Source organism: Theobroma cacao, chromosome 1, assembly GCF_000208745.1.
Source record: "Theobroma cacao cultivar B97-61/B2 chromosome 1, Criollo_cocoa_genome_V2, whole genome shotgun sequence".
Lineage (NCBI taxonomy): Eukaryota > Viridiplantae > Streptophyta > Magnoliopsida > Malvales > Malvaceae > Theobroma > Theobroma cacao.
This window is the reverse complement of record NC_030850.1, coordinates 34376750-34401489: the sequence shown is the minus strand read 5'-3', so window position 1 is coordinate 34401489 and position 24740 is coordinate 34376750. Positions and strand designations below refer to the sequence as shown.

The following is a 24740-nucleotide window of genomic DNA, read 5'->3' as shown; positions in this document are numbered from 1 at the left end:
TGTTTGACCTTTCTCTTGTGTTCTACTACTTCTTTCTCCATCATAGTTTATACTAATATTTACTTGGTTATCACAAAGCGAACTTAACATAATTACATATCAAGAAGAGTGATGATTTACGCTAATTAATTTTATGCTCAATCGAGATTAATGTTAATTTGTTTTCCAACTAAATCAAGACTTTTTGTTAATTAATACGTTAAAAATTAGTTAATACATTGTTTGGGCAACGCCATATTCCTACTACTTTTACTACTTTATATGAAGTCAAAATTTCTGGATTTTTAATTTCAAAAAAAAAAAGGTTTTATATGAACTTTCCAAATTCAGGTAGATGGCTGAGGCCCAGGGTCAAGGGGCATGGTGTTGGACTTGCTTTGGATCCCACTTTGTACTGGCCCACCTATGCTCATTGCTGATTATTAGTATTAGCTGTATCAAACGAAAATGTTGTTTTGAATTTCAAGTGGAGTAGGTTTTTCCTTTTTGACGTGATATTTTATTTTTTTTGAATAATTTAAAAAAATTTAAATAAATATTTTTTAAATTCATTCAATTAAATTGTTATAATAATTTATTTTAAATCAAATAAATTATTATAATTAATAATTAATTAAAATAATATTTATCATTTAATATCAATGTAATATTGACGTGATATATTAATTTATGATCGTGAAAAGTAAAACTGTCCAATGATGACGTCATTATGTTATGCCACCGTCATTGGAGAGGAAAAATTCAATTTTAAAACATACAGCACTCATTAATTCTGGCTGGCTGTAGTTTACATGGAGTCGTTTTCATGGGATTTAAAACCAAAGGTTTTGAATGAAAATGGTGCGCAAGCTGAACATTGGAAGGACCTAGCTGCTTTAATTTGACGGAATCCACTACTTTTCCTGGTGGTTGCAAAATGGTCTCTCAATCTGCCAAAAATTAGGCGTAGACTTTCTTTCTCTTTTTATTTTTTGATATGAAAGTTTAAACTAACATTGAATCTGACCCATAACCATAAGGGAAAGAAAGTCTAGTTATAATTCTATTACGCCAGTTATTATCTTAAGAAAAGATTGGAATTTCCACCTCCAATGTTGATGCAAAATCAAAGAGTAATGAGGCAGAATGATGGGGAATGACTGCAGAATTAAAAGGGCGAAAGAGAAAGAAGGGAGTAAATGAATAAATAATGTAAATCTGTTTTGTAAAGAGACAAGCAACATGGTGGACATGATTATCTTGGATCATACATTATCTCAGGCTGAACCAGAAGAAACCGACACTGGGTACAAGAACAAATTAGAAATAAAGACAAAAGTGCTTGATCTATATATTCATATGACCTGGTATATATTTCCATTAATCATTCCTTGCTTTTGATACATTGAAAAACATCCTCCATCACAAATCCATCTAAATAGGAAAACAGATGTGATTTACAAAACCACTGCAAAAGGAAGGGCCAAAAAGGAATACGAGTATAAGCAGCATACAACATTCAATTTTGAAAGTAGAGAAAAGAAGCAAAAATAAATGAAAATCTGTACAAGTAAAACTGAGATTATCATCAAATGAAGCAAGGCAGACTGACAATTGCTCATTCTTTTTCGCAAACAAACCTCCATTGCATCTGATTCTGATCCCTCCAATGACTTTGTAGTTTGCACCATCATTCCCCCACTGATCTGACAACTGATAACGAAGTATTTAACCACAGAAGAGGAGCATTAACGTCCCGAGCTGTGTTATCAGATTGTGTCAACTTGATTCTTTACTCTCGTAACCTTGAAGAATTGAGGAAAACATTGACAGCTTGAATACACGCAACCTTTTATATAACTAAAAAACTTAGGTAAAATTCAATTTTTGGGCACCATCTGACCAGCTGCAACCAAGAACTAACATGCATCTGCAGCACCCTGAGTGGCAAGCTATACTCTCAGACAACAAAGCAATTCCATCTTGAATAAAGAGTTATTGATCAAAAGTCTGGTCAAATATCATTTCCTGTAACATTAAAAAAGTAGAAGACATAACTAGTTTGTAGACTTAGGCATAAACATATTCAACCTGCAAGGTGATGCAAAGTGCAAGATTTGGCACAGGGAATTAAAAGACACTGCAGACTCATATGATTTATGATTTAACTATTATACTATTTTTTTTCAGTAAAACTGCTCCAAGTAGTAAAGCCTAAGTACTTGAACCACCCTGCAAGACACAGATAAAATTTAAGTCCATATCCTTGGTACAGTAAATTGCATCCGACAAGTATGAATCTAAATCTCATCCCAAGTTAATTCCTGTACAACCAGGTTAAACCTGTGCAGGGTAATCAGCTACAATTAATAGCAACTTGAAAAAGGCAAACCTGATCGCATATGGGGCAGGTGTCACTTCTTTCCATCCACTCCAAAATGCATGAAAGGTGAAAATGATGTTCACATTTTGTGATAAGTTTTGGATTCTCTGAGTCATACTCTGCATGTGCATACACCATAACAGGCAAGCAATCACTTATGAGCTGCTAAAGATGTTAAATTAACAAGGAAATTGAGATTACTTTTAACTTACACTAAACAGTCACTGGCAAACATGGTAATTAGATATTGCAGACTTGCACTACTAGCAATTAATGCCTTAGACAATGAGAGCACAGTACCTTCAAGACAAATGGGACAGGCATCCTCTTCCTCTGTCAATAATTCCTTAGGTTCAGTTAATTTTGAGACTTCTGATTTTCTTGGTGAAAGAAGCAAAGAACTAGACTGTGTTTTGCAGTCTGATTCCTCAAGATCTTCACACGTCGGCAGTGTCTCAAAACTACCCCCACTGATAGTTTCTCTGAAAGACTCTGAATCGGTTGACTGTGGACATCCCAGGACCACATCATATGGCAAAGGTGCTGGAGGGGGCCTAAATGTGTCGGGTACTTCTAGATCCAAATTAACCAGGAGTCCTGCAGCCATTGCAGAGGCTGACCCATCATGAGGTGTTAAGGAGTCATTCTCTTCCAAAGCTGGTGGACACTGTGGAAAGGGGTTTTAAAATTCAAAGAATGATACATGATAGACAGAGATTCTCATGGACCCTTACATCAAGATAGTAGATAAAAAGAGATCTCCACCTAAACCAATTAGAAATTACTAGGTAAGCTTCTATTAGCCTAGTGGCCATGTAAACAAACAACACAAAAGCTCCATCCTCACACACATAAACACTCTCTCGTGCATGAGTATTTTTATGGTATTTGGTGGAGGAAGTTCTCATGTATGGGGGATTATTAGATTCAGATACCAAATATAATTTTATTTGCTCTATCATCAATATTTTTTTAAAAAATACAATAAATATTCAAACAAGTAGAAACAGAAAAGTATAACAACTGTTTCCACAAATTTGAGCATGCATACACACAGACATCACTATTCAGTTTGCACCTAACAACAAGGAGACGACAGAACAGCACTCGAGCTTCTGCCTTTTGGCAGAAAATCCTTGAGTCATTAAAAAGCTCCCAACGTTAGTCAGCCAAAAGATCAGTTGCAGATCACAGGTTCTACAACCAGTTCAAGTGAAGGAAGAAGGAATGAAAGGGATTTAAGAAGAATAGAAGTTTCATTAAATAATCAATTACAAAAAAGAGTGAATTAAGGGTAGTTCAAAATATCTTCATTCATTCTTCTTTGCTTCTTCCTTTTCCATTCCTTTTCCCACCTGTTATTTTGGATAATGGTGAGTGAGTACTTCCAATATTCCAAATAAACAACTTTCATTCTCAAGTATGAAGAAGGAGTTATACTAAGATACTAAAGACATTAGAGATATATAATAGGATGAGCATATTACTAACATAGTAATATACAGGCGTCCCATGCAGATGAGGTTTCCTGGAAGAACAACAGCAACCTCCCATATCGCACAGTTATCTTTGTCATCCACCCAATGCAGATAGAGCTTGTTACATTTTCCCCTGTTATTTGACATCAAAGGACATGTAGAATGTCACAGGTTTAAACATAAGGGGACAAAAATCAACTTACTAGCCAAGAAAAAAACATGTAACATACTAACAAAAGAGAGTTACGCTTTGAGAAGTGTGAACAATAAAAGTAACTATATTAACACTAACCATGACCAACCAATGATGTGAACATAAGTTGGAATACCAACAAATAAACTACCCCCCAATATACGCAAATTATATACAAATATCAAACAATTATCATTTTACCGAGCCTTTAGATACAAGGAAATAACAAGTTAGCACCTTCACAAAAGCACCAGTGCATGTATTACTATCTAACAGCACAAATTACAGATGCATGCATTAGCATACAATGTACAACTCGAGAATGAAAACAAACAGATATGGAATGAAGCCACTTATACAGAGTATGGTCTTTGGAAGAGATTCTTTTAAATGAAATTTCAGCATTTCATGCAAAATCAGTTCCTTATAAGCTAGAAAATACGAAATTAAGCCTCTTAGTGCCACATTATCTAAAAATGGAAAATCAGAAGTCCAAAAATCACCATAAACCAGACACTAAAGACCTAAAAATCACAAACCTTTTCACAAATAATTTACAACTTTCAAACTTTAGCTTTAAAAAAATCCAAATATAATTATCACAAGCTAATTAAGTCACCTTAAAGTTAAAACCACATCGCAAAAACAGTTCAGATTCAAAATATCCGAAATTAATCACAAATTGACAGGAATATCAATAAAGACGAAAAAATCCATATACAAATGAAAAAAAATGGAAGGCGTATCAGTTTCATAAACCCTAATTCGAGAATTCTGGGACAGAAAAGGGTAAAGTGACATGTAGCAGAGGGAAACAGAAATATTTTCTAATGAAATATAAAAATAGTTCATCGGTGAAGAAAAAAAATAGTAAAAATTTAACCTTTTAAAGCGGCGGCGGTGGCGGAGAGGGGGCGAGGCGGAGAATTCAAGCCCAAATTCCAACCCGAAAGAGTGAAAAGAAAGTGAGACGAGGGTTCTGAGAGAGCTTTTGGTTTCTTCTTTTTCTTTTCTTCCCCTTCCTTTTGTTTTTTCCTAGGATTTTTGTCTGTTGTTATATAGTTTCCTAAACAGTACGCGCTCCACTCAGCGTTCTCTCATGATTTAATTGTTTTCTTTTTCTTTTCTTAATTCTAGTTTTAATTGAGTGCAATGATTTGTTTTGCTGCAAAAACCCTGTTGGAATTTTCTTTGTCTTTGTACGTAAATAAAGTCAGAGTCCGGGGTTTCTACATGGTATGAAAAGAATCTTAGAAGCCAAAAAACGATTTTTAGGTAAGGAATGACGAATTAAAATTTTAAAAATTATTAACAAAAAGCCAAAAAATGAGTATAAATTGCAAGTCCATCGTCGTATTAATTTTTTAAAAAATATATAGTCATATTTTTATTCAAGTAATAGGCTTTAAAAAATCTCAAACTATTCAAAAAAATTTTAAATAAACTCTTACTCTTTTAATATATTCAATTAAACTTTTATACTTTTATTATAAGTAAAATATATTATTATAAGTGATTATTACTTAAAATATTATAGATATTAATGTATTATATTAATATGTCATATTAATATTCAATAATTTATAAAAATGTTATATAAATATTTGTATAATAGTAGAATATGCTGTTATGGTTCTCGAAAGGTTTTCATGAAAACGTTGACATTCGACAATTAGTGAATTAGACCTAAAATATTTAAAAATTATAATAGTACATTTTAGGGGAAAAGATAAATTAAATTTAGGGTCTTAAACTAGAAAAATAACCATAGTTTAATTGCATATCTCGCCTAATTTGGAGTATAAAAATTCATGATAATATTATAGTTTAAAATTTAAATGGATAAGATAATTGGAGCAAGGCATTTTTTTTTGGAATGTAGCCAACAGAGTAAGTATCTACTAAGACAATTAAAATTGCATGTCGGCTGCCGCCTCCTTCAACGGTCATCTTCGCACGCTCTGATCCTATGCCTTCGACATGCAGCACTCCTTCGATCTCCACCGTCCATTTCAAACGACAGTTATCTTCTTCACCTACCCTCCCTCAAAAAACCAACCAATTACGCGCCACGAATCCCAATCGATCTCTACCATTGAGTACACTCAGAGACTCGACACTGCATTCCGAGTCGACTCGCTTCTACTCCCATGCCGTCAAATTCTCATACAAAATGGGTCTCCTTGAGGAAGGGAAACAACTACATTTGCACATAATAAAGTTGGGATTGAATAACGTACTTTCTTTGCAAAACCAAATGCTAAATTTGTACGTCAAATCGAAGCATTTTTCCGACGCAGAGAAGTTGTTCGATGAAATGCGTGTTAGAAACTTGGTGACGTGGAACACAATGATTTGTAAGTGTAGTCTTAATCTGGGTTTTTCTTATTTTAAGAAAATGTTGATAAACAACGTAGGTTTTGATCATATAACTTTGAGCGGTTTGCTTCGTGCTTCCATTGAGCTAAATGACATCGTTTTTGGTAGAGGATTACATTGTTTTATCGTGAAATCGGGGATCTTATTTGATTGTTTTGTGGGCAGTGCTCTTGTTGATTTATATGGGAAATGTGGCCTAGTTGAAGAAGCCAGACGGGTTTTCGATCAAGTGCTTTATAGAGATTTGGTGTTGTGGAATGTCATGGTTTCTTGTTATGCTTCAAATGCTTTAACAGAAGAGGCTTTTGAGGTTTTTGATATGATGAAGAAGGAAGGTGTTAAAGGGGATGGTTATACGTTTTGTTCTTTGCTTAATTCATGCGGGAGTTGGGGGTTATATGAATTCGGGAGTCAGGTTCATGGTCTTATTGTTAAACTTTGTTTTAATTTAGATGTTCCTGTGGCGAGTGCACTTGTTGATATGTATGTAAAGAGTGGAAACTTCGATGATGCTCAGAAGGCTTTCGATGGGATGACTGCTAGAAATGTTGTGTCTTGGAATACTATGATTGTAGGTTATGGGAAGCATGGAGATGTGGAAAAGGCTATGGAACTTCTTAGAGAAATGAAGCTTCAAAATTTCAGTCCAGATGAACTAACTTTGTCAAGCATACTTAGCTCATGTGGTATTGTATCCACCTCTAGTGAAATGGGCCCAGTCCATGCTTATGTGGTTAAAAATGGGTTTGAGTCCTTCTTATCAGTTGCAAATGCTTTAATAAATGCATACTCCAAATGTGGTAGCATAGATGCTGCATTTCAATGTTTTGTTTCAGTTGCAGAGCCTGATCTAGTTACATGGACATCGATTATAGGTGCTTATGCATTCCATGGTCTTTCAAAACAAAGTATTAAAGTTTTTGAGAAAATGTTAGCCACTAGTGTAAGGCCAGATCAAATTGCCTTTATTGGGATTCTTTCTGCCTGTAGCCACGGAGGGCTAGTGAGTGAGGGGCTTGATTATTTCAATATAATGATGAATGACTATCAAATTATTCCAGATTCAGAGCACTATACTTGTCTTGTTGATCTTCTTGGTCGAGCTGGTCTTCTTGATGAGGCTTTTAATGTTTTAACATCTAATCCCATTGCATGTACACCGGACACTTTGGGAGCATTCATAGGGGCATGTAATATCCATGGCAACATAAAGTTGGCCAAGTGGGCAGCAGAAAAGCTTGTTGTCTTGGAGCCCAAGAAACCTGTGAATTATACTCTTCTCTCTAACATGTATGCTTATAAAGGGAGATGGTTAGATGCGGCAAGTGTGCGAAACATGATGATGGACCACTGTGATTACAAAATTCCTGGTTGTAGCTGGATGGAGATTGCTGGTGGTGTTAATGTGTTTGGCTCAAGTGATAAATCTCACCCTAAAACTTTAAACATCTACACTATATTGGGAACATTGCTTTGTCTAATGAAGCAGGAATGTAGCATTCTGACTGCCAACGACACATGCTTCAGCAACATGGATGAGCATGCTCTTTAAAATTCCTGGTCAATCTGGTGTCCACTTCTGAGGATGAGTGCCTGAATATGAGGTCTAGTGTGACATGAAAAATCATTTTCTTATCATTTTGGGGGTAAGGATTTGTGCACTCTAAATGAATCTGCATGTTCCATCAACTCATTAGGTGCAATGTGCAATTATCATAATAATTAGTCAATGACAAGCTAGAATAAGTTCATTGTCAAATGTATGCTGACTTTATCATCATGACTAAATTGTGTGGTTGTAAGACTGGTTTCATCTTGCTAGGCCAAGTTGGGCTAGACGGGTCAAGCTTTAAACTGAATTCTCTACACTAGACAACCAAAAATAAAAAAATCTCAACATTTGCAGTTGCCAAGCCAAGATTCCGCTGACTTAGCTGAAACGGGATCTGAAATGATCTATTTCTGAGTCAGCTGTGCTGATTATGAGTGCAAATCTTACTTTCATATGATTCTCGAATTATCTATCTTGAAATGCATTTCATATGGCATTTTTTTGGTCCAATTGCTGAATGATTTTATAATGGAATTGAATGAATACATCTGCTTAATTTTTGTAAATGTTTTATTAGTAATAGCAAGTGTAATACTAGTCTATTTACTATGTGCCCCCTAACACAGGTGCTGATTGGAAGGTTTACTTAAAAGTCTGGCAACTTTCAACTAACTAGCGAACTGTGTCAATCTTCTCTCCAACTCTACCACTAATCATTGGTTTAAACCCTGACAATCTTCATCCTAACTGCAGAACACAGTTGATTGACTTCTAATCTAAGGGGAAATGCCATAATCATTGGTATGCATATGAAGCATGTTGCTGCTTGCAAGTCGGTATGAAATCCTCAGAGTTTAAATTTTGTATCATTTTTTTATGGAATTTTGGACATCATTAGATCATAATAAGTGATATGTATTTTAAATCACATGGTAAATTGAGGCATACAAATTCAACAAAAATTTGCATTACTTTCATTTTAATATGATTATTTTGTCATGATCTTCCAGCTTTCCATCTGGAATGGCTGAAGGGCTAAAGGGCTTCATGGTCTCCAGAGAAATAGACTTTGACATAGTTTCCTGAACAGAAGCAGAATATTTATCAGCCAGGTCTTACAGTGACTGGTTAATTCTATTGATAAAGGTATGCTTACTAGTCAACATGACAGCAACATACATTGGCAAAACATGGATTTGATATCTGGATATGCAAGTTCTATAGCATAATGAGAAGGGTTGAGCATAAGCAGATCTCAATCTTAAATCTCTTGAGATTGAAAAGAGCTTGAAAGATTGGAGGCCGGTCCAGAATTGTACATTATTATTACCTTCTGGCCTAGAAGATCAAGATCTGTTTCGCTGAAGATGCATCCCCCATTCTGGGTTTACGAAAACCATTTAGACCCGCAAGCAGATTAAAGCTCAATGGTTGGTTGAGAATGTTTATTCCTGATGTTGATTGTGTCGTATCATGCTGCCTTATATCTGCAGACATGAAGTGGAAGGTCTTCAATCAATGTTAATGCGGTTTAAGTTGTGGGTGAGTTTAAGCTGGGATGCCTGCCAACCTCCATTGTTGTTCCGAGATTGCTGTTTTCAAGTAGTAGTAGTTTGCAAGAATCCCTGCTGAAACCTACCGTTAATACTCATCTGTAGTTCAACTTTTTGGTGGGAAAACTTGGTTTGATTTTGACATTTGACTTGATCATCCTTAACTTACAGCAAAGTCAAGAACTTGTTGGCCGTTTCCATCGACTTACACTTGTCAATTCACCGTTTACCCGTGGCTGTATTGTCTTTGTCATGTTTAATTTGTAAAGTAATGTATTTGTTTATATAAAGAACCGTCTCTCGAGTAATGCTTGACTTTGACTGTGGAAAATACACTTCCACTGCCAGCGATTTCTTTTTGCCCAATAATAAATTTGGAAAGTTTTATAATTTCTTTTATAAATCAAATCAAAATGAATTAATAAATTATTATATTCAATTATATATAATTAAAGTGTTATATTTCCAAGAATTTTATCTTAAAAATACTACTCTTTTCGTTCTTTTTTTTCCATTTTTCTTTTTTGAATGTCCTTAAATAATTTTTTCTATTTAGACATTTAATATTCTTATTAATTATATTATTAAAATTTTTAAATTTTTAATGTAAAATATATCAAAATCAAATTCTTTGTTTTGATTATTGAGAATGTCAAATAAAGATAAAAAAAGGACAGAGAGGGTATTACAATCTCAAATAAAAAAATTATTACTTAATTAAAAAGCTTTTAAAGTATTCATAAATGAAGTTAGATTATGCAAGTTGACATTGTCCATTCGTTTGTCAATTCAATCTATTTCAAATTAACAACAAATTTCTATCACTATAACAAGCCTTTTTTTAAAAAAATTATTATGAATTTATGATATGCTTTGATCATTTCTATCCCTTGGAAAAAAAGTCATGGTAACTTATAATTAAGTTTCTCAAAATCTAAGGAAATACTTTTTTGCGTGGAAAAAAGGAAAGCCTGGGTCAAGATAAGACAAGGCACTTTAATCCAACTAGCAAGTTGGAAACCAAAGATATATGTTTACCCGAACGGCGGGGGAGTGATTTCATGTCACAGAAGCCTCCAACATAAAGTGCCAGTTAACAAACGCAACATAAGCCGCGCACGTTAGCTTCACTGACCTTTATAGAGAAAAAAAAGGTCTTCTGATTATTTCCCCACCTCCCAACTACCCGCCATTTCTACGTCAGTACGTGCCCACGGTTTTTTCTCTATCCTTTCTCTCTCGTGATGACCAGCTCCACCACCTCCAGCTCAAGAAGCCGGAACCATAGCTCCGGCGTAAGGTCAACGCCTGACCGATTCGCTCACTCTCCTAGCCCTTCGTACTCTGAATCATCTGCCTCTCGGAAATCCGGTTCAGGCCGTAATCCAGTAACGGTTGCCGCCCGGTCCATTGCTGGAGCTTTCGTCGCGTGTTTTACACCTCCCGAGACAGCCGACAGCAAGAATTTTGGAGTGTCCGATGAGTTCGGAGCTCCTTCCGGTATGTTCTTCACCTCCTTTTAGTTTAAAACGATGATGACGTGGCAAAGACAGCTCTTTTTTTTTAATTGGATTTTAAGCAAGTAGTTCTCTTGTAAAACTTTTGCCGAGTTCGAGTTTCGGCCCTCGGATCTGAGAAAACGGCAAAGATCAAGAGTTTTTAAGTGTCATTTGACTATAGACAAGTCTTTGGTCTTTGTCTGTTAGTTGTTGTTTTTTATGTGAATGATGTCTTTGGTTATTTTCTCTTGATGGGGCTTTTTCTGTTTTGACATTTTCTCGGCAACCAAACAACCTGCCGGCTCTGCTATTAGTTATTTGTTCAAACATCGGTAGTAAAGAAAAAAGAAATCCCAAATTTTTTCATTGATCTATTATACAAAGAATTTAGTTATTGTAAAATTAGTTATAAGTTTTCTGTTCAAAGAATTGAATCATGGATAATGACACTAATGAAACCTACACTGTTAATCTACTTTCCATTAATGTAACAGATAACAAGGAAAATTAAACTAGAAAAAAGAAAGAGATGAGTTTAAACTATCATGTAAACCTCAATTGTTTAATTTGTAGTTGCATCGGACACGTCAAGAACGAAGAGCGAGGGGAGGGAATTGAATCGAGGAATCTATTCCAATTCTACAAAGGAGAGAGCAACCGGGAGCATGAAATTCACAATGGAGGAGATCTTCAAGGCCACGAGGAACTTCTCCCCTGCTTTCAAGGTTGGACAGGGTGGCTTTGGAACGGTTTATAAAGGGAGACTTGATGATGGAACCTTTGTTGCAATCAAGCGTGCTAAAAAGGTTGGATTTGAAACTACGGAAGTTACTCGAAATAGTTTGTTTCTGTTTTTGGTCATTACTTATACCTGGGCTTAGCCAAACTATGTCATTGATCAACTTTTTGTTTGTTTGTAGAGTGTATATGATAAGCATTTGGGTGTGGAATTCCAAAGTGAGATAAAAACACTTGCACAAGTGGAACACTTGAATTTGGTTAAGTTCTATGGTTATTTGGAGCATGGAGATGAAAGAATTGTTGTCGTGGAGTATGTGCCTAATGGAACTCTTAGGGAACACTTGGATGGTAAGTTTGTATTATTCTGGTCCACGCTTCTTTGGTTTCTTTTGTTTTTGCTCTTTATGCTGGAATTTTGAGACTTGAAACATGAGAAAATTTGCCTCAGGTGTGCAAGGGAAATTTCTTGACCTTGCTTCACGATTAGATATAGCTATTGATGTGGCCCATGCAATCACCTATCTGCATATGTATACAGGTTTGCTTTTGAATTTTCATAGAAAATAAGAGATTTGCAGTTCGTTGAGGGAAAGGAAGGGGAGAGATTAATTAGACGATGCATTGAATTCTATGTAGATCACCCGATCATTCACCGAGACATAAAGTCATCCAACATTCTCCTTACTGAAAAGTTACGGGCCAAGGTTGCTGATTTTGGTTTTGCTAGGATGGCTGCTGACACAGATTCTGGTGCAACCCATGTGTCTACGCAGGTTAAAGGAACTGCTGGCTACCTAGATCCAGAATACCTGAGGACCTATCAACTTACAGAAAAGAGTGATGTTTATTCATTTGGAGTGTTATTGGTTGAACTAGTCACAGGAAGGCGCCCCATTGAACCAAAACGGGAACTCAAGGAGCGGATAACAGCAAGATGGGTGTGATTTTCTTTCTGTTCTCTCCTTGCTCGTATTAATACTTACTACCAATCACTCAATTTTGTATGGTAACATTTCTATGAAGTTAATGACATGTGTGCCGTAATTCATCCTTTTTGTCTAGTTGGAAGAAGTATAACTACCTTCATGAATGAAGCCTTACTCAGATTATGTTGAAAAATGACCTACATAAAGGAAAAAAATAAATAGGAGGGTGGCAATTAGTTTGTTTTCCTTTTTTTTTAAAGAAAAGATGGTTACTATCTATCTAATCTACTGACATGTTTTTCAATTGCAGGCAATCAAGAATTTTACTGATGGTGATGCCATTTCAGCCTTGGACCCTAAGCTAGAACTGACTGCTGGGACCAACTTAGCCCTTGAAAAGATTCTTGAACTAGCCCTTCAATGCCTGGCTCCCCGTAGACAGAGCCGGCCTAGTATGAGGAGGTGTGGAGAGATCCTGTGGAGCATCCGTAAGGATTATAGAGAACAATCAGCTTTTGACATTCGCTCTCTTTCATCGAATTCCCAAAGGAGTGCTTCAGTTAGAGAAAACTAAACAAAGGGCCAACTTAGGTACAACGTAAAAATTGTTGTTTGTTGTATCACTGTTTTTAAAGCTAAATCTGCAAGGTACAAATATGTAGAGAAGAAATAGAGCGGCCTGCCTGCCTTGAGGATCAACCAATCGAGAATCTGCCAGCAACAAGGCACCAGGAAGCCAATAATTTTCAAGTAAGTGCATAAGCCAAGATGATTCTTAGGCCTTAAGGGAGCTTAAGTTTTTGCAGGAAATGTGTTTGGTGAGGTTTGGCTTGTGTATAGGAAATTCAATTTGTTGATTGTTGAACTCTTGTACTTTGTATTTCATGTTTGATTGATGAATTTTGCTCATGCATAAGCAGGCGACATTCATGAAGATGGTGTATTTCATTCATTGGAAAATTATTGTTGAATGCTAGTATTGAATAGCCAAGGCTAAAGCTGTCGGATATTGGAATTTGGATTCCATCGATTTATTAATGAATCTCTTGAATTGCCCCCTTTACCCACCATGATCAAATGGTTGGGATTGCGCTGTTAATGCCTGCAGGTTTCGACCGTGGCCTGGAGAAAGCTTATGACTGCAGTTAATCCCTTATTTTTCTTTCTGGGAAATGGCTTTTAATAAGAAAAATGCTGTATTTATCACATGTTCATCCTGTATCCATTCAGCCATCAAGGTCACAAGATTATATAATCTAAAGTACTTCCTTCTCAGATTAATGAAAATCAATAGGAAAAATGTTGAAAACTATTGAAGTATTTTTTACAGTTATATGATGGAAACACCTGCATCTTTCTCCTCACACTTTGCTCTGCTACCCCCTAAAGGATAAAAGGTTTTGGGTCACATTTCTATCCTGCCTCAATTCATTTTTCTATCTATTGGTGTGTGTATATATATACAAAAAGAAAAGACACCACCGGATAAAGGTGGGAAAAGGCAAATTTTACACAAGCTATTGAAGCCATCAAGTCTTATCTTGGTTGTACAAACTACTTTCCCTGCATGTCTTCATAACAACTTATTTCCTTCGTATTTGAACTTTAATTTCATGAGAAGGCCTATGCACCTCTTGAGATAGAATCTTGCTGAGTTAACTGATAGTTTCCATTCGAGGGTCCTTCGTTCCCACTATTAATGGTAGTTACTTTTGAACAGAGGAAGAAGAAAGAAGACGAATATATGGTGACATGCCAAACACTGCATTGAAATTTTATGAGTCAAACATAGGAGAGAGAGAGAGATCAAAACAATTTTATACACCAAAAAGGAGGGGGAGATCCAACCTGTGCCAAATCCAGTAGTTTTGACTGGTTTCCAGTTTCCAGCTTATTGCTGCCATGGCTAGTGCAGTAAAACCAGCTAGAACAAAACCCCATCGAAATCGTTTCAATACAGTCTTTACAAGATTCGACAGCCAATCTCTGATCTGCCATCTACAGTTAAAATACATACTCAGGTTTCTTGGAAGAGAGAGGTTAATAATTTATGCAGTAATTACTAATGCATTATCTTTGGTTACTGTTAGTTGACAAATCTATCTACCATGTTGTGCTTCTATGATGTTAATAATTCCGAGTATAGGGCAACGTTTTCCATCGACAATTAACTTCTCTAATGACAAAGCATGGTTTCCTGTGTATCTTAGAATATTAGCTTTCAGGTGAAATCATGCACTTAAATATTAGATGCTAAATCACAATACTGGCAATGGTATCCTTGACCAGCTCAAGGCATAGTCAGCAAAATAATTAAAAACTGAATAAAAAAAAAGATTTAACAACTCTCATGGTACTACTTACTAATAACTAAAGGTGGTAGGTGTGCTAGTGTATAAAATCCTAAGTGTGCATTTTTTTATTGCATTTATTTGCATTAGGAGCCACAAGAATAAAATTCTACATCAAACTTCATGATGGTACAGAAGAGAAACTCACCTCTCAAGCCTATTTAGACATAATCCCATTGAAAAGGAAAGTGACCTATAATTGGTAGAGAACTCCATCAACCACCCAACAAAAAGTCCAAGTGCTCCAATTCCCATCACAAGAATAATATTGGATGACCTGCACAACTTAGCTTGGTCAAACACATGCCATAACTGTTAGAAGAGGGTCGTAAATTCAAATTAACACAAATATCACCAGATCTATATACCTGGTTGCCTTAGTTATGGCCATGAGGGCAGTAAGGATAGCCACAACTGTGTGGATTGTCCTTTTAAAAACTTCATCAATTGTAGTGAGGTATACAAAGGTGCTCACCACAGCCATGAAGGAGAGCCAGAAGTCCATAAACTGAAACATTTCCCAATTGTCTAGTCAATATTAGTTCAAAGAACTAGTAACTGAAAAATGATAAGAGAACTTTAGCAACAAGGAGACGCAAATGTAGGTGCTCCATGTTATATAAGTTGGATTTCATATTTTCCATACTGTACTTCCACTATGCTTTTTCTCAAGTTTATCATGATGAATATTGTCATCCTTTTTAGAAAAAAAAAAATCGTACTAACATATACCTGTAAGACACCAAAGGATAATGCACACCAGGTGCCCACATCACATGCATGATATAATCCACTAGAAATTCCACTCGCTGTGAAGAGCACCCATTCTGCAAATGCCTGCATATAACAAATTTAACTTTTGACTAAATATGGAAAATCACAGAATGATCTGCAAGTGAGTCCATGACAGAAATGGAGGTTTACCTTCTGTCGGAGAGCCCAAAAAGCAGGAAGCACTGCTGCACCATTTGATGCAATTAAAGCAATTGATTGCCATATATGACCTGCATCAGTTTCCAAGTAGAGGATTGACTAAATTTGATTTCATAGCATTACATAATACCAAGTCCTGGAATTCATTTCAAATGCAAATAAACCTATCCTTAAGCAACACTGTACCAAGACCATCTCGAAGGATATGCAATTTTTAGGTGCTCTTGACCTCAATTTGAAGGCTTATAGCTCCTCATCATAAATTTAAGTTGGTCATAGACTCAGACTATGATTAAAGCCTTACCAACACCACACCCGACCCCCCCCCCCCCCCCCCAAAACTATAAAAGCGAAAAAAAAAAATACTACATTAAGTAGATATACAGTCTAAATATTTTCGCAAACTAATGCTTGAAATTGTGGGTTCTTTGAGGCACTTTTGGTTAAAAAAAATGGCAGGGAGCAATAGATATCTGTGCCTACAAAGAGAAAGTAAGTTGCTATTTTGGAACCATAAACAACAATTTGATGAAAAACAGTGGCAGGGATGACAGTGATATTTTTGCATTCAACTCCTAAAAAGCATTTACCTTGATGTGATACTATCTGAATGCTACAGTCAAAACCTCCATGGTTCCGATCACAAGCACAAAAGCTGAGAGACAGGAATGAAACAGTTACAAGACAATGAGAAATTCATTTTAAACCTTCATCTCATCCTTAAACAAGGAATTTTATGCATCAGATCTAACAGATATAATATATCCAAAAATAGGAAGATTAGATAAAAATAATATAAAAAAAGAAGGGGAGGGCTGAAAAACATAATACCTGTATGATGTTAAACCACTCGCATCAAGAGCAGATCTGCAATCACCATGGTAGGAGCATCTTTTTGGGCATCTTTCAAGTGAAATAGACATAGTAGTCTGCCCATCAGAAGTGCCACCTGGGTTGTATAGTTGCCTTAATGCAATATTCCAGATTCCTTCTCTAACGTATAAGATGTAAAAATCAATCTTCTGTTCACTTGAATGGTACAATACAAAAAACATGGAGCCATGACTGCTGCTTGTCTTGTTTACATAATAATAGTCCCAGTTATCAAGTGCTGGCAATCCACCATTTCTAGCATATATTTCATAATTTATCTTTCTATCTGATGTCAGCCGGACATGGAGATTTCCGCCAGCTGCACCACGAGGAACATCTAGAAGAAAATAAGTCCAGGTATCTATTACTCCTTCTCCATATGTGTAGTTGCTTAAAAGGGGCTCAAGAAGAAAATTGGCAGCATCTGACATCACTTTCTCAACATCTGGCAAATAATAGGATTCAAAAGGCGTGGAATCTTTCCTGAGAACTGTCTGTAGACAACCATTCTCAGCTTGTCAATAAACTATTCCTGCAAATGGGTTTCTTAAAGTATCTACAGGAAGAAAAGATAGTGCAAGAATAAACTGTTCATAAATCTAATATTAAAAAAGTTAAAATCGAGATCAGAAATTTATGGTTGCATCCTATTGCTCGATGTATAAGTGAGATCTCCAAACGTAAAATTTATAAACAACAATTTGGCCCCTTTTTGCTTCAAAATGATTACTTTCCTTGGCAATAATTCCTTCAGTAAGGCTTTACATGTGTCCTTGAGACAAGATTGTCAAGATGTGTGCCCAGTCACCCACAAATGAAATTCCTACTGTCATCTTCTCATCCATAATTTTGTGTCTGTTTCTGTGTCACCACTAACAAGCAAGTAAATCGTTTCTCTCTTTTTTACTAAACCTGATATCTACTTTATCCTCACAAATGTGAACAGGTACATATTATTTAATGTATTGAATTTCACATAGGCAGATAATTTCGTAATAGCACCAAAATATAAAACTAGTACATAACAAACACCAAAGTATAATGCAAAATAAAGAAGTGATACAGAGAATACACATTCATTGACAACACCCACCTGAAGCATGTATCTTTCGGCTGAACAGGTTGGCCCAGCCTTCCCCAAAGGACATTCAAGAGCTTGTAGTTCCAGGGAATAGCAAACTGTTGAAGCATTACCTTGGGCCACTCCAATTTCCTTTGAAAGATTAAGGGGTAGAATAGTAATATACAAGCGACCAACCTTTGGCGAGTGAATAACCAAAGGAGATTTATTTAAGTTACCAGAATAATCATGTAGAGTAGCTGAAGGCATTGCACCATAACGAGCAAAGCACATTACGTCAATTCTGCTACTATTCCCGGTGCTATTCAGAGGTCTTAACCTTACATTTTTTACCGAAATGGTTAACAATTCAGCTATCCGTAGTATCTCTAAGGAGTATATTTTCATCTCTCCAGCTCCATGGCAAGAGGTCTCAAAATTGTTCCTGCAAGAAACCATGCTTTGATTGTGGAACCCCAACACTGAAAGATTTCCAGAACTATTGTAGCTGCCAGATCGACCACAGGAAAGCAGGTCAACAGTTTGGTTGCAATACTGTCCCTGCATTGTTGAGGTCGTACATCCTTCCACACTAATATTGGCTGCAAAGGAGTAAGCAGGGCCTCGAACAATCTGCAATCCAGAGCACTAGCTGTAAATTCAATTTCTAGTTGACTGCCAGGAACAAACATACCAAAACCTCTCCTTGACGAGGATAAGCATACAGGGAAGAACCAGAAAACATAGCAAGAATGAAACGAACAGGAGCAAAAGCAAACCAATTCTTCAAGAAATAAACTTCAAACAAGAATTTGAGTGTTTTCTAGAACATTTCCCACCAGTTTAAATACAAGCAAGGTATACTTTCTGCTGAGAAAACTTGTTATGTGGCATCACAAACCAATCTTGGATATCACCTAATAGTAACCAACTAACAAGTTTCTTTCATGCAGATGTTACCATTAGAATATCCATCTATCAACATAGTTTCATATGTGGTTCTTTAGGAGTTTACAGGCATCTTTATTTGTCTTTTTTACAAAGGATTCCAGGAGTAAAGGAAACCCAGTTATTTTCCTCTAAAGTGAATTACTCAACACAGTTATATATGCTCAGCCAATAAATTGCTTAACCACATGAAGTGGGGGAGAACTGCATAAAAGCACTAAACACAAGTGTGAAACCATATGATGGAGCAAGTGGTGAAGAAGGTGTAAAATAGTGGAGCTAGTCTTCTTACCATCTTTGACTGTGTTCTTGTAGGCCCAACACCATTGAAAAGACCAAAATACAAAACCCCAGCAGCTATCTGAACCACAGAATTTTAAGTTACAATGCCAGAAATAGAATTTCTAAAAAACATATAAAAGAAATATAAGGAAGTTGTGAAATAATCCATGCACCAAACTAAACATTTTACCCCACGCTCCCCACCCCTGACTCATGACCCACTCTGATTCTGGGTCAAAATATGCCAAATGGATGATTTGGTGTAACACTTACCTAAGAATTCAGATAAACAAATTACACGAAAATCCAAGTTTTTTAAGAACAGAAGGAATGACATTTCTTCCACATAAAATACATTTGACAATGATAGCATACCTGCTCATTCGTCAACTTTATTGTCATATTTTTGGGTACAGGATAGCACTGCTCTGTATTTTGAAGTACCTTTATTCCTTCGAAAGATCCATTGGATAGTGCAACTAGTGCTGCAACAAGAGAAAATCTCTAAAAACTGCTAGATTCGTTCTGATTCAGGAAGCCAGTGATTAAAAGTAGAAAAGAATATCTTATATGTGCTTGCAGATTACCTTTAAATGAAGTGTTTGAGACATCTGGTAATGGGAGGCTGCCATCTCTGAAGCATATCATCGGCAGCATGCTTTTAGGAACTCTTTCAATGCTTTCTATATCCTGCAAAATGTACGAAGCATCAGCAAAAGTGATTGGGAAAACTAATAATTGACAAAATGTATAAACTCCAGACAAGTGTGCAGAACACTTATCCATGATACGTGTCAAGAAAAGAGTCGATATGTAGTATGAACAAACAAAGGAAATTTGAGTTCAAGAATCAGCATAATAGAAAAGCTGATACCCTAAAAACTTAACTAACTTTAATAAGCATACTTACAAGATCGACACTTGACTTCAACGATATCGACACTGAAGAGAACCATGGCGGTAAATCAACTGAGACAAGGCGAACAGTAAACCCAGTGAGACATTACACAATAAAATGATTCAAAAAATAATAAAATCTAATGCATCACCATTCTGTCTGAACCTTTCCCATTTCCCAAATAACAACAGACTTGAGCCAAAACAGAGCAAAATATCTACAAACATTTCCTTCTTTCTTGCTTACAAGTTGCGGGAAATGACACTTCCAGGGAAACAATACTGTCGAGCTTTCCATGATAGGAAAGCAGTCTAATCTCATTTCAGAAAGAAACACGTTCAAGCTTCATAGTTCTAAACCATGTCACTATTACTACTAATTCACATTCGACCGCTGAAACAGTGTTACATTTAATACTTGAGTAAATAAATAAATAATCAAATTTAACCAGGGAATTTTCTAATATCTTGCTTTCATCATTAAAATAGACAATTCAGATTAAAAAAATTGAAAATACAATGCACAAAATCGAAACAGCAATCGAATCTCAGGAAAATATTTCATGCATTTATTAGTAAAGTTAAAATTTTGACAACTACCCATTAATCAGAGCAGTCCATAATCAACAAAAAAAGAAAACACTCAGTAAATTAACGATAATGACAAATGAACAATCAAAAAGACCATAAAATTAGTTTTTCGTACCTCTTACATAACGCATATCAAAAGGTCTGATCTGGGTTTCTGGGTATTTGAAGCTTGATATAGTGAAAGTATCATATCCACCAAGTTGCTCAACTGAATTGCAGTGCCCAAAAAACCACGAAAAGAGAGTGAAAAGACTTAGAATCAAGCTCGAAACCAAGCAAAGAATCGAACTTTCTGCCATGTTTGGGGTTATTCTTAGAGGTAATTAAAAGAGACAATTCATAAAGGAATTAAAAGCATAAAGCTTTTTTAATTAGTGGTGCCTAAAAAAGATATTGAGAAAGATTTATATATGGAGACAATGGACATTGGTTTTCCCTTTTTTTTCTTTAATGGCCTTTCATTGACTGCTGCCGTAGTGAGAGTCAATATAAGCAAAGGAGATTGAAAACAAGGCCACGCTCGAGCAAGAACAACGTGCAGAAAACGCGCCACCTGGTCCAAAGGAACTGTTTGGCCTTCGTTCTAGAAAGGCGAATGAATTGAACTAGCAGAAAGCAACTTTCAGATGGACTTAAATACTCAAACCCAACAGAGATTAGATCATTGTTGGACCTTTCTTTTATGTTACGAACACACGTAAGCTAAACCAAACTTCCTTATTTAATTAGAAAAACAAAGAATTTGATAAGATCTTAACTTTCTTTTAAAGGTTGCCTTGCTTCCAAACTTGTTCCTTCATTCAAAAGCCTTCCTCTTTGAAGAAAAGAAAATCTCGCGACTCCGCTTCTTCTTCTTGCTTATTGCCTTGACACAAGGTTAATATTACAACGGTAATTCATCATCATGACTCTGTTTTATGTTCAGTTAAAAGCTTGATTCAAACGAATTACAGCGAAGTGAAAGTGAAAATCTTTGGTATCTTACCGAACATGTCCAGTAAAAATCTTGAAGAAGATGGAAAGCTTGGAACTCTCACTTTATACGTGTCTTGTCTGTTCCCTGGGTGACGGAGAGGGAATCCTCTGTAACTGAGCTCATTGAAATCCACGTCTCTTAACCGTAAGATCCGCTTAAATTCAACTTGGAAAGAATCCAACGGATAAAACGCAAAAGCATCGAAACATTTGTTTCGTTTCGGCCATTTTTGTTGTTTGACTCTCGCTGTCTCCGTGTCCGTTTGTCTCTCTGTAACTTCAAAAATAAAAAACTGAAAGAAACAGAATCTCCGCGCAGAAAGTAAGAGGAACTTCCACAGAGAGAAAGAGAAGAGAGAGGGAGAGAAACAGTGGAGTTTTAGAGAGAAGGAAGGGAGATGACGGTGATAGACTTGATCACGAGAGTCGACGCAATTTGCAAGAAATACGAAAAGTACGATATCGATAAGCACAAAGAGGCCAACGTCACCGGCGATGACGCTTTCGCCCGCCTTTACGGCGTCGTTGAGTCCGAAATCGATGCCGCTCTCCAGGTGTAACTCTTCTTCCTCTCCCTTCTCCAGGGTTTTTTCCATATACGTTAAAAGTTGCTACCTTTTTGTTTTCTCGGTGACGAAGAACAAAAAAATTTTCTGCTTATTTTGTTTTGGTGTTAATAATTAAAAAATCCCGTAGAAATCGGAAGCTGCTGCAACGGAAAAGAGCAGGGCTACGGCGGTTGCTATGAATGCGGAAATTCGTAGAACAAAAGCTCGATTGCTTGAGGAACTCCCCAAATTACAACGACTAGCTCTCAAAAAGGTCTTTCCTTCTCTGTTTTTTTTTTTTGGCTTGATTAGTTTTCAAAGTTGCTAATTGATCACCTTAGTAGTAATTATGTTTGTAAAGTGGTAGTATTAATCTTTGGGGTATAGGTAAAGGGGCTCTCAAGAGAAGAGCTTGAAGCTCGAAACGATTTGGTTTATTCACTGAAAGATAGGATTGAAGCAATACCGGATGGATCAACAGCTGCAGCCAAGCAAAGTGGTGGTGTTAGTGGTGGTTGGGCAGCTTCATCTTCTTACACTGGAATTAAAATTGACTCATCTTCAGGTAATAATCATTTATTTATTGGATTATTGTTATGTCAAGAGGCCTTTGATCAAACAGTCTTAATGTTGCAAACAGAAGAGGCATTCGAAAGTGAGTACTTTCAACAGACTGAAGAGTCTGACCGCTTTAGGCAAGAGTATGAAATGCGCAGAATGAAACAGGTAGGAATTGTTTTCGTTACTGTTATTGTTTGCCTTATCATTGCTGTGAGATATTTACTTTGTTTTGCTTGCTATTCCAAATGCTGCGTCTCCCTGTTCTATTATGTTATCATTCGTAACTCTGATTGCCGCGATGTTTTGGGGATTATTCTTTTTTGTAGGATCAAGGTTTGGAGGTTATAGCAGAAGGCTTGGACACTTTGAAAAACATGGCTCATGATATGAATGAGGTTAGTTTGCACGATATTGTGTATTTACTTGTGGTATAAATTATTAAACACTGAGATCTTATGGCAGTTCTTTTCGTCATTCTTGTTCTAAAGATACTATTTTTCCTTTTGGCAGGAAATAGACAGACAAATGCCACTGATGGATGAAATAGATGAGAAGGTGATTTTCTTATTTATCTAGCTCTTGATATCCTCCTGTACTCGTCATGAACATGGACAATTTTTCTGTTAGTTTGCTGATAGCATTCTGGCAATATTCAATTCATATCTGAAGTCTTTTAATAGAAGAACCATTACATCAGAAACTTAACTTTATAGCTGCTGTTTGCATTGTCTTTAGTATTTTTAAATCCAATAATTAGTAACTAGTTATTGATGTTTGGTCTTTGTGAGGTGAAAAAGATATGGTTTAGAACATTATCTTTCTTCATCTGAAAGTTTCTGCAGATTAGAAGTTCAATATTAACACTGTGTTTGATATCTTCCAGGTGGATAGGGCAGCCTCTGATCTGAAAAACACGAATGTGAGACTTAAGGATACTGTTAACCAGGTAATTTGGATTGTCTTTCATATTTTGATTTTGGATGGAAGCTGATTTCTATCTCTTCCCTAATTTCCGCCATGTTTATTTTGATCTGTTCAGCTGAGGTCAAGCCGCAACTTTTGCATTGATATCATCCTCTTGTGCATAATTCTTGGTATTGCTGCTTATTTATACAAGTAAGTTTCCTAATTTTACTTGAACTTTTGCATTGAGTATTGCACAGTGCAATTTGTTTCTGAGACAAAACTTCACTGATTAAATTGTTGCTAATACATTTGCATAGTTGCTTCTCATATACCCCCACTAAGCTCAACTAAAATCATTGCAAACTGTTTGGGACTGGCTACAATGTCTTTTACCCCATTTTTAAAACTCTAACTGCCCTAGGGTTCTTAGCTGATTCAGAAGGGAATTTGTCGAAATATTGACCACCACCATTCTTTAACTTCACCAAGATGATTTTACACCTCTGCTCCTCTCATCGTGGTTCTACGCCACTCGTCTTTATCTTTTAACTGGCATTTTTTATCAGTTTAAATTATTACTACTACCATACATTTTGAGATCCACTATTCTTTGCTGCAGTGTGTTGAAATGAGACAATCTTTCTACATCAAGTACCACGATTTTGCTCTTCTGTTCTGGAAACGAGTTTGTATGGATTTTGAATCAACTTCTCCACTTTACTGGTATATATATACTGTGAGTTAAGCATTTTATATGTATTTGATACTTGTTGTAATCATGTATTCTACTGTAAGATAAGCCTAATATTTTCACATCATACAGCTAACAGGATCCATTTGGTAGCTTAGAGCCAACCCATGGTGTTGTTAAGAAAAATTTACTTCAATGTACAAAATAGAACTGTTGAGGAGCTACAACTCTGTCGTTTAGTACAACAGAAAAAACCTGTGAAAAACCCGAGAAGTACCTGACGCATGCGTATGAACCTAGCAAACCTATTTGCATAGAACGTAGTAGAAGTCTAGAACTGGGACAAGAGTCCTCTACTCGGATCTCAATCATGTAAAAACGAAGGCAGCGGTTGGCCAGTTGCTACTTTCTTGTTTGTGTCGTGTTCTCGTACTTTATCTA

The 24740-nt window shown here is 36.2% G+C and overlaps 5 protein-coding genes across 7 annotated transcripts; 3 read left to right on the top strand and 2 right to left on the bottom strand.

Moving 5' to 3' along the window:
- Positions 1307 to 5140, bottom strand: LOC18614112 (probable E3 ubiquitin-protein ligase RHB1A). Its single transcript, XM_007051693.2, has 5 exons — positions 4917 to 5140; positions 3854 to 3973; positions 2663 to 3029; positions 2372 to 2481; positions 1307 to 2007 (listed from the first exon to the last, which is right to left on the bottom strand). Exons 2-5 carry the CDS (start codon positions 3914 to 3916, stop codon positions 1975 to 1977), a joined length of 573 nt encoding a protein of 190 aa, XP_007051755.1. The 5' UTR covers positions 3917 to 3973; positions 4917 to 5140; the 3' UTR covers positions 1307 to 1974.
- LOC18614111 (pentatricopeptide repeat-containing protein At2g46050, mitochondrial) lies at positions 5952 to 9899 on the top strand. 2 transcript variants are annotated; one of them, XM_018114382.1, is made up of 3 exons: positions 5952 to 8058; positions 8718 to 8800; positions 8975 to 9899. In XM_018114382.1, the coding sequence occupies exon 1, from the start codon at positions 6003 to 6005 to the stop codon at positions 7962 to 7964; it is 1962 nt and encodes a 653-aa protein (XP_017969871.1). In that variant the 5' UTR covers positions 5952 to 6002; the 3' UTR covers positions 7965 to 8058; positions 8718 to 8800; positions 8975 to 9899. The 2 variants fall into 2 exon arrangements, with proteins under 2 accessions (XP_017969871.1, XP_017969868.1); XM_018114379.1 differs by having other exon boundaries at positions 5952 to 8800.
- Positions 10560 to 13746, top strand: LOC18614110 (calmodulin-binding receptor-like cytoplasmic kinase 2). The gene is made up of 6 exons (XM_007051691.2): positions 10560 to 11017; positions 11590 to 11822; positions 11937 to 12105; positions 12206 to 12295; positions 12394 to 12695; positions 12994 to 13746. The coding sequence occupies exons 1-6, from the start codon at positions 10762 to 10764 to the stop codon at positions 13255 to 13257; spliced, it is 1314 nt and encodes a 437-aa protein (XP_007051753.1). The 5' UTR covers positions 10560 to 10761; the 3' UTR covers positions 13258 to 13746.
- Positions 13931 to 21598, bottom strand: LOC18614109. Its single transcript, XM_007051690.2, has 14 exons — positions 20734 to 21598; positions 20041 to 20099; positions 19718 to 19820; positions 19506 to 19615; positions 19141 to 19209; positions 17934 to 18533; positions 16799 to 17334; positions 16558 to 16622; positions 15959 to 16038; positions 15767 to 15871; positions 15403 to 15542; positions 15183 to 15311; positions 14532 to 14681; positions 13931 to 14445 (listed from the first exon to the last, which is right to left on the bottom strand). Exons 1-14 carry the CDS (start codon positions 20915 to 20917, stop codon positions 14307 to 14309), a joined length of 2469 nt encoding a protein of 822 aa, XP_007051752.2. The 5' UTR covers positions 20918 to 21598; the 3' UTR covers positions 13931 to 14306.
- LOC18614108 (syntaxin-71) lies at positions 21814 to 24519 on the top strand. 2 transcript variants are annotated; one of them, XM_018126136.1, is made up of 9 exons: positions 21814 to 22147; positions 22290 to 22415; positions 22529 to 22706; positions 22785 to 22867; positions 23029 to 23097; positions 23213 to 23257; positions 23586 to 23648; positions 23742 to 23818; positions 24228 to 24456. In XM_018126136.1, the coding sequence occupies exons 1-9, from the start codon at positions 21992 to 21994 to the stop codon at positions 24238 to 24240; spliced, it is 810 nt and encodes a 269-aa protein (XP_017981625.1). In that variant the 5' UTR covers positions 21814 to 21991; the 3' UTR covers positions 24241 to 24456. The 2 variants fall into 2 exon arrangements, with proteins under 2 accessions (XP_017981625.1, XP_017981621.1); XM_018126132.1 differs by having other exon boundaries at positions 21815 to 22147; positions 22782 to 22867; positions 24228 to 24519.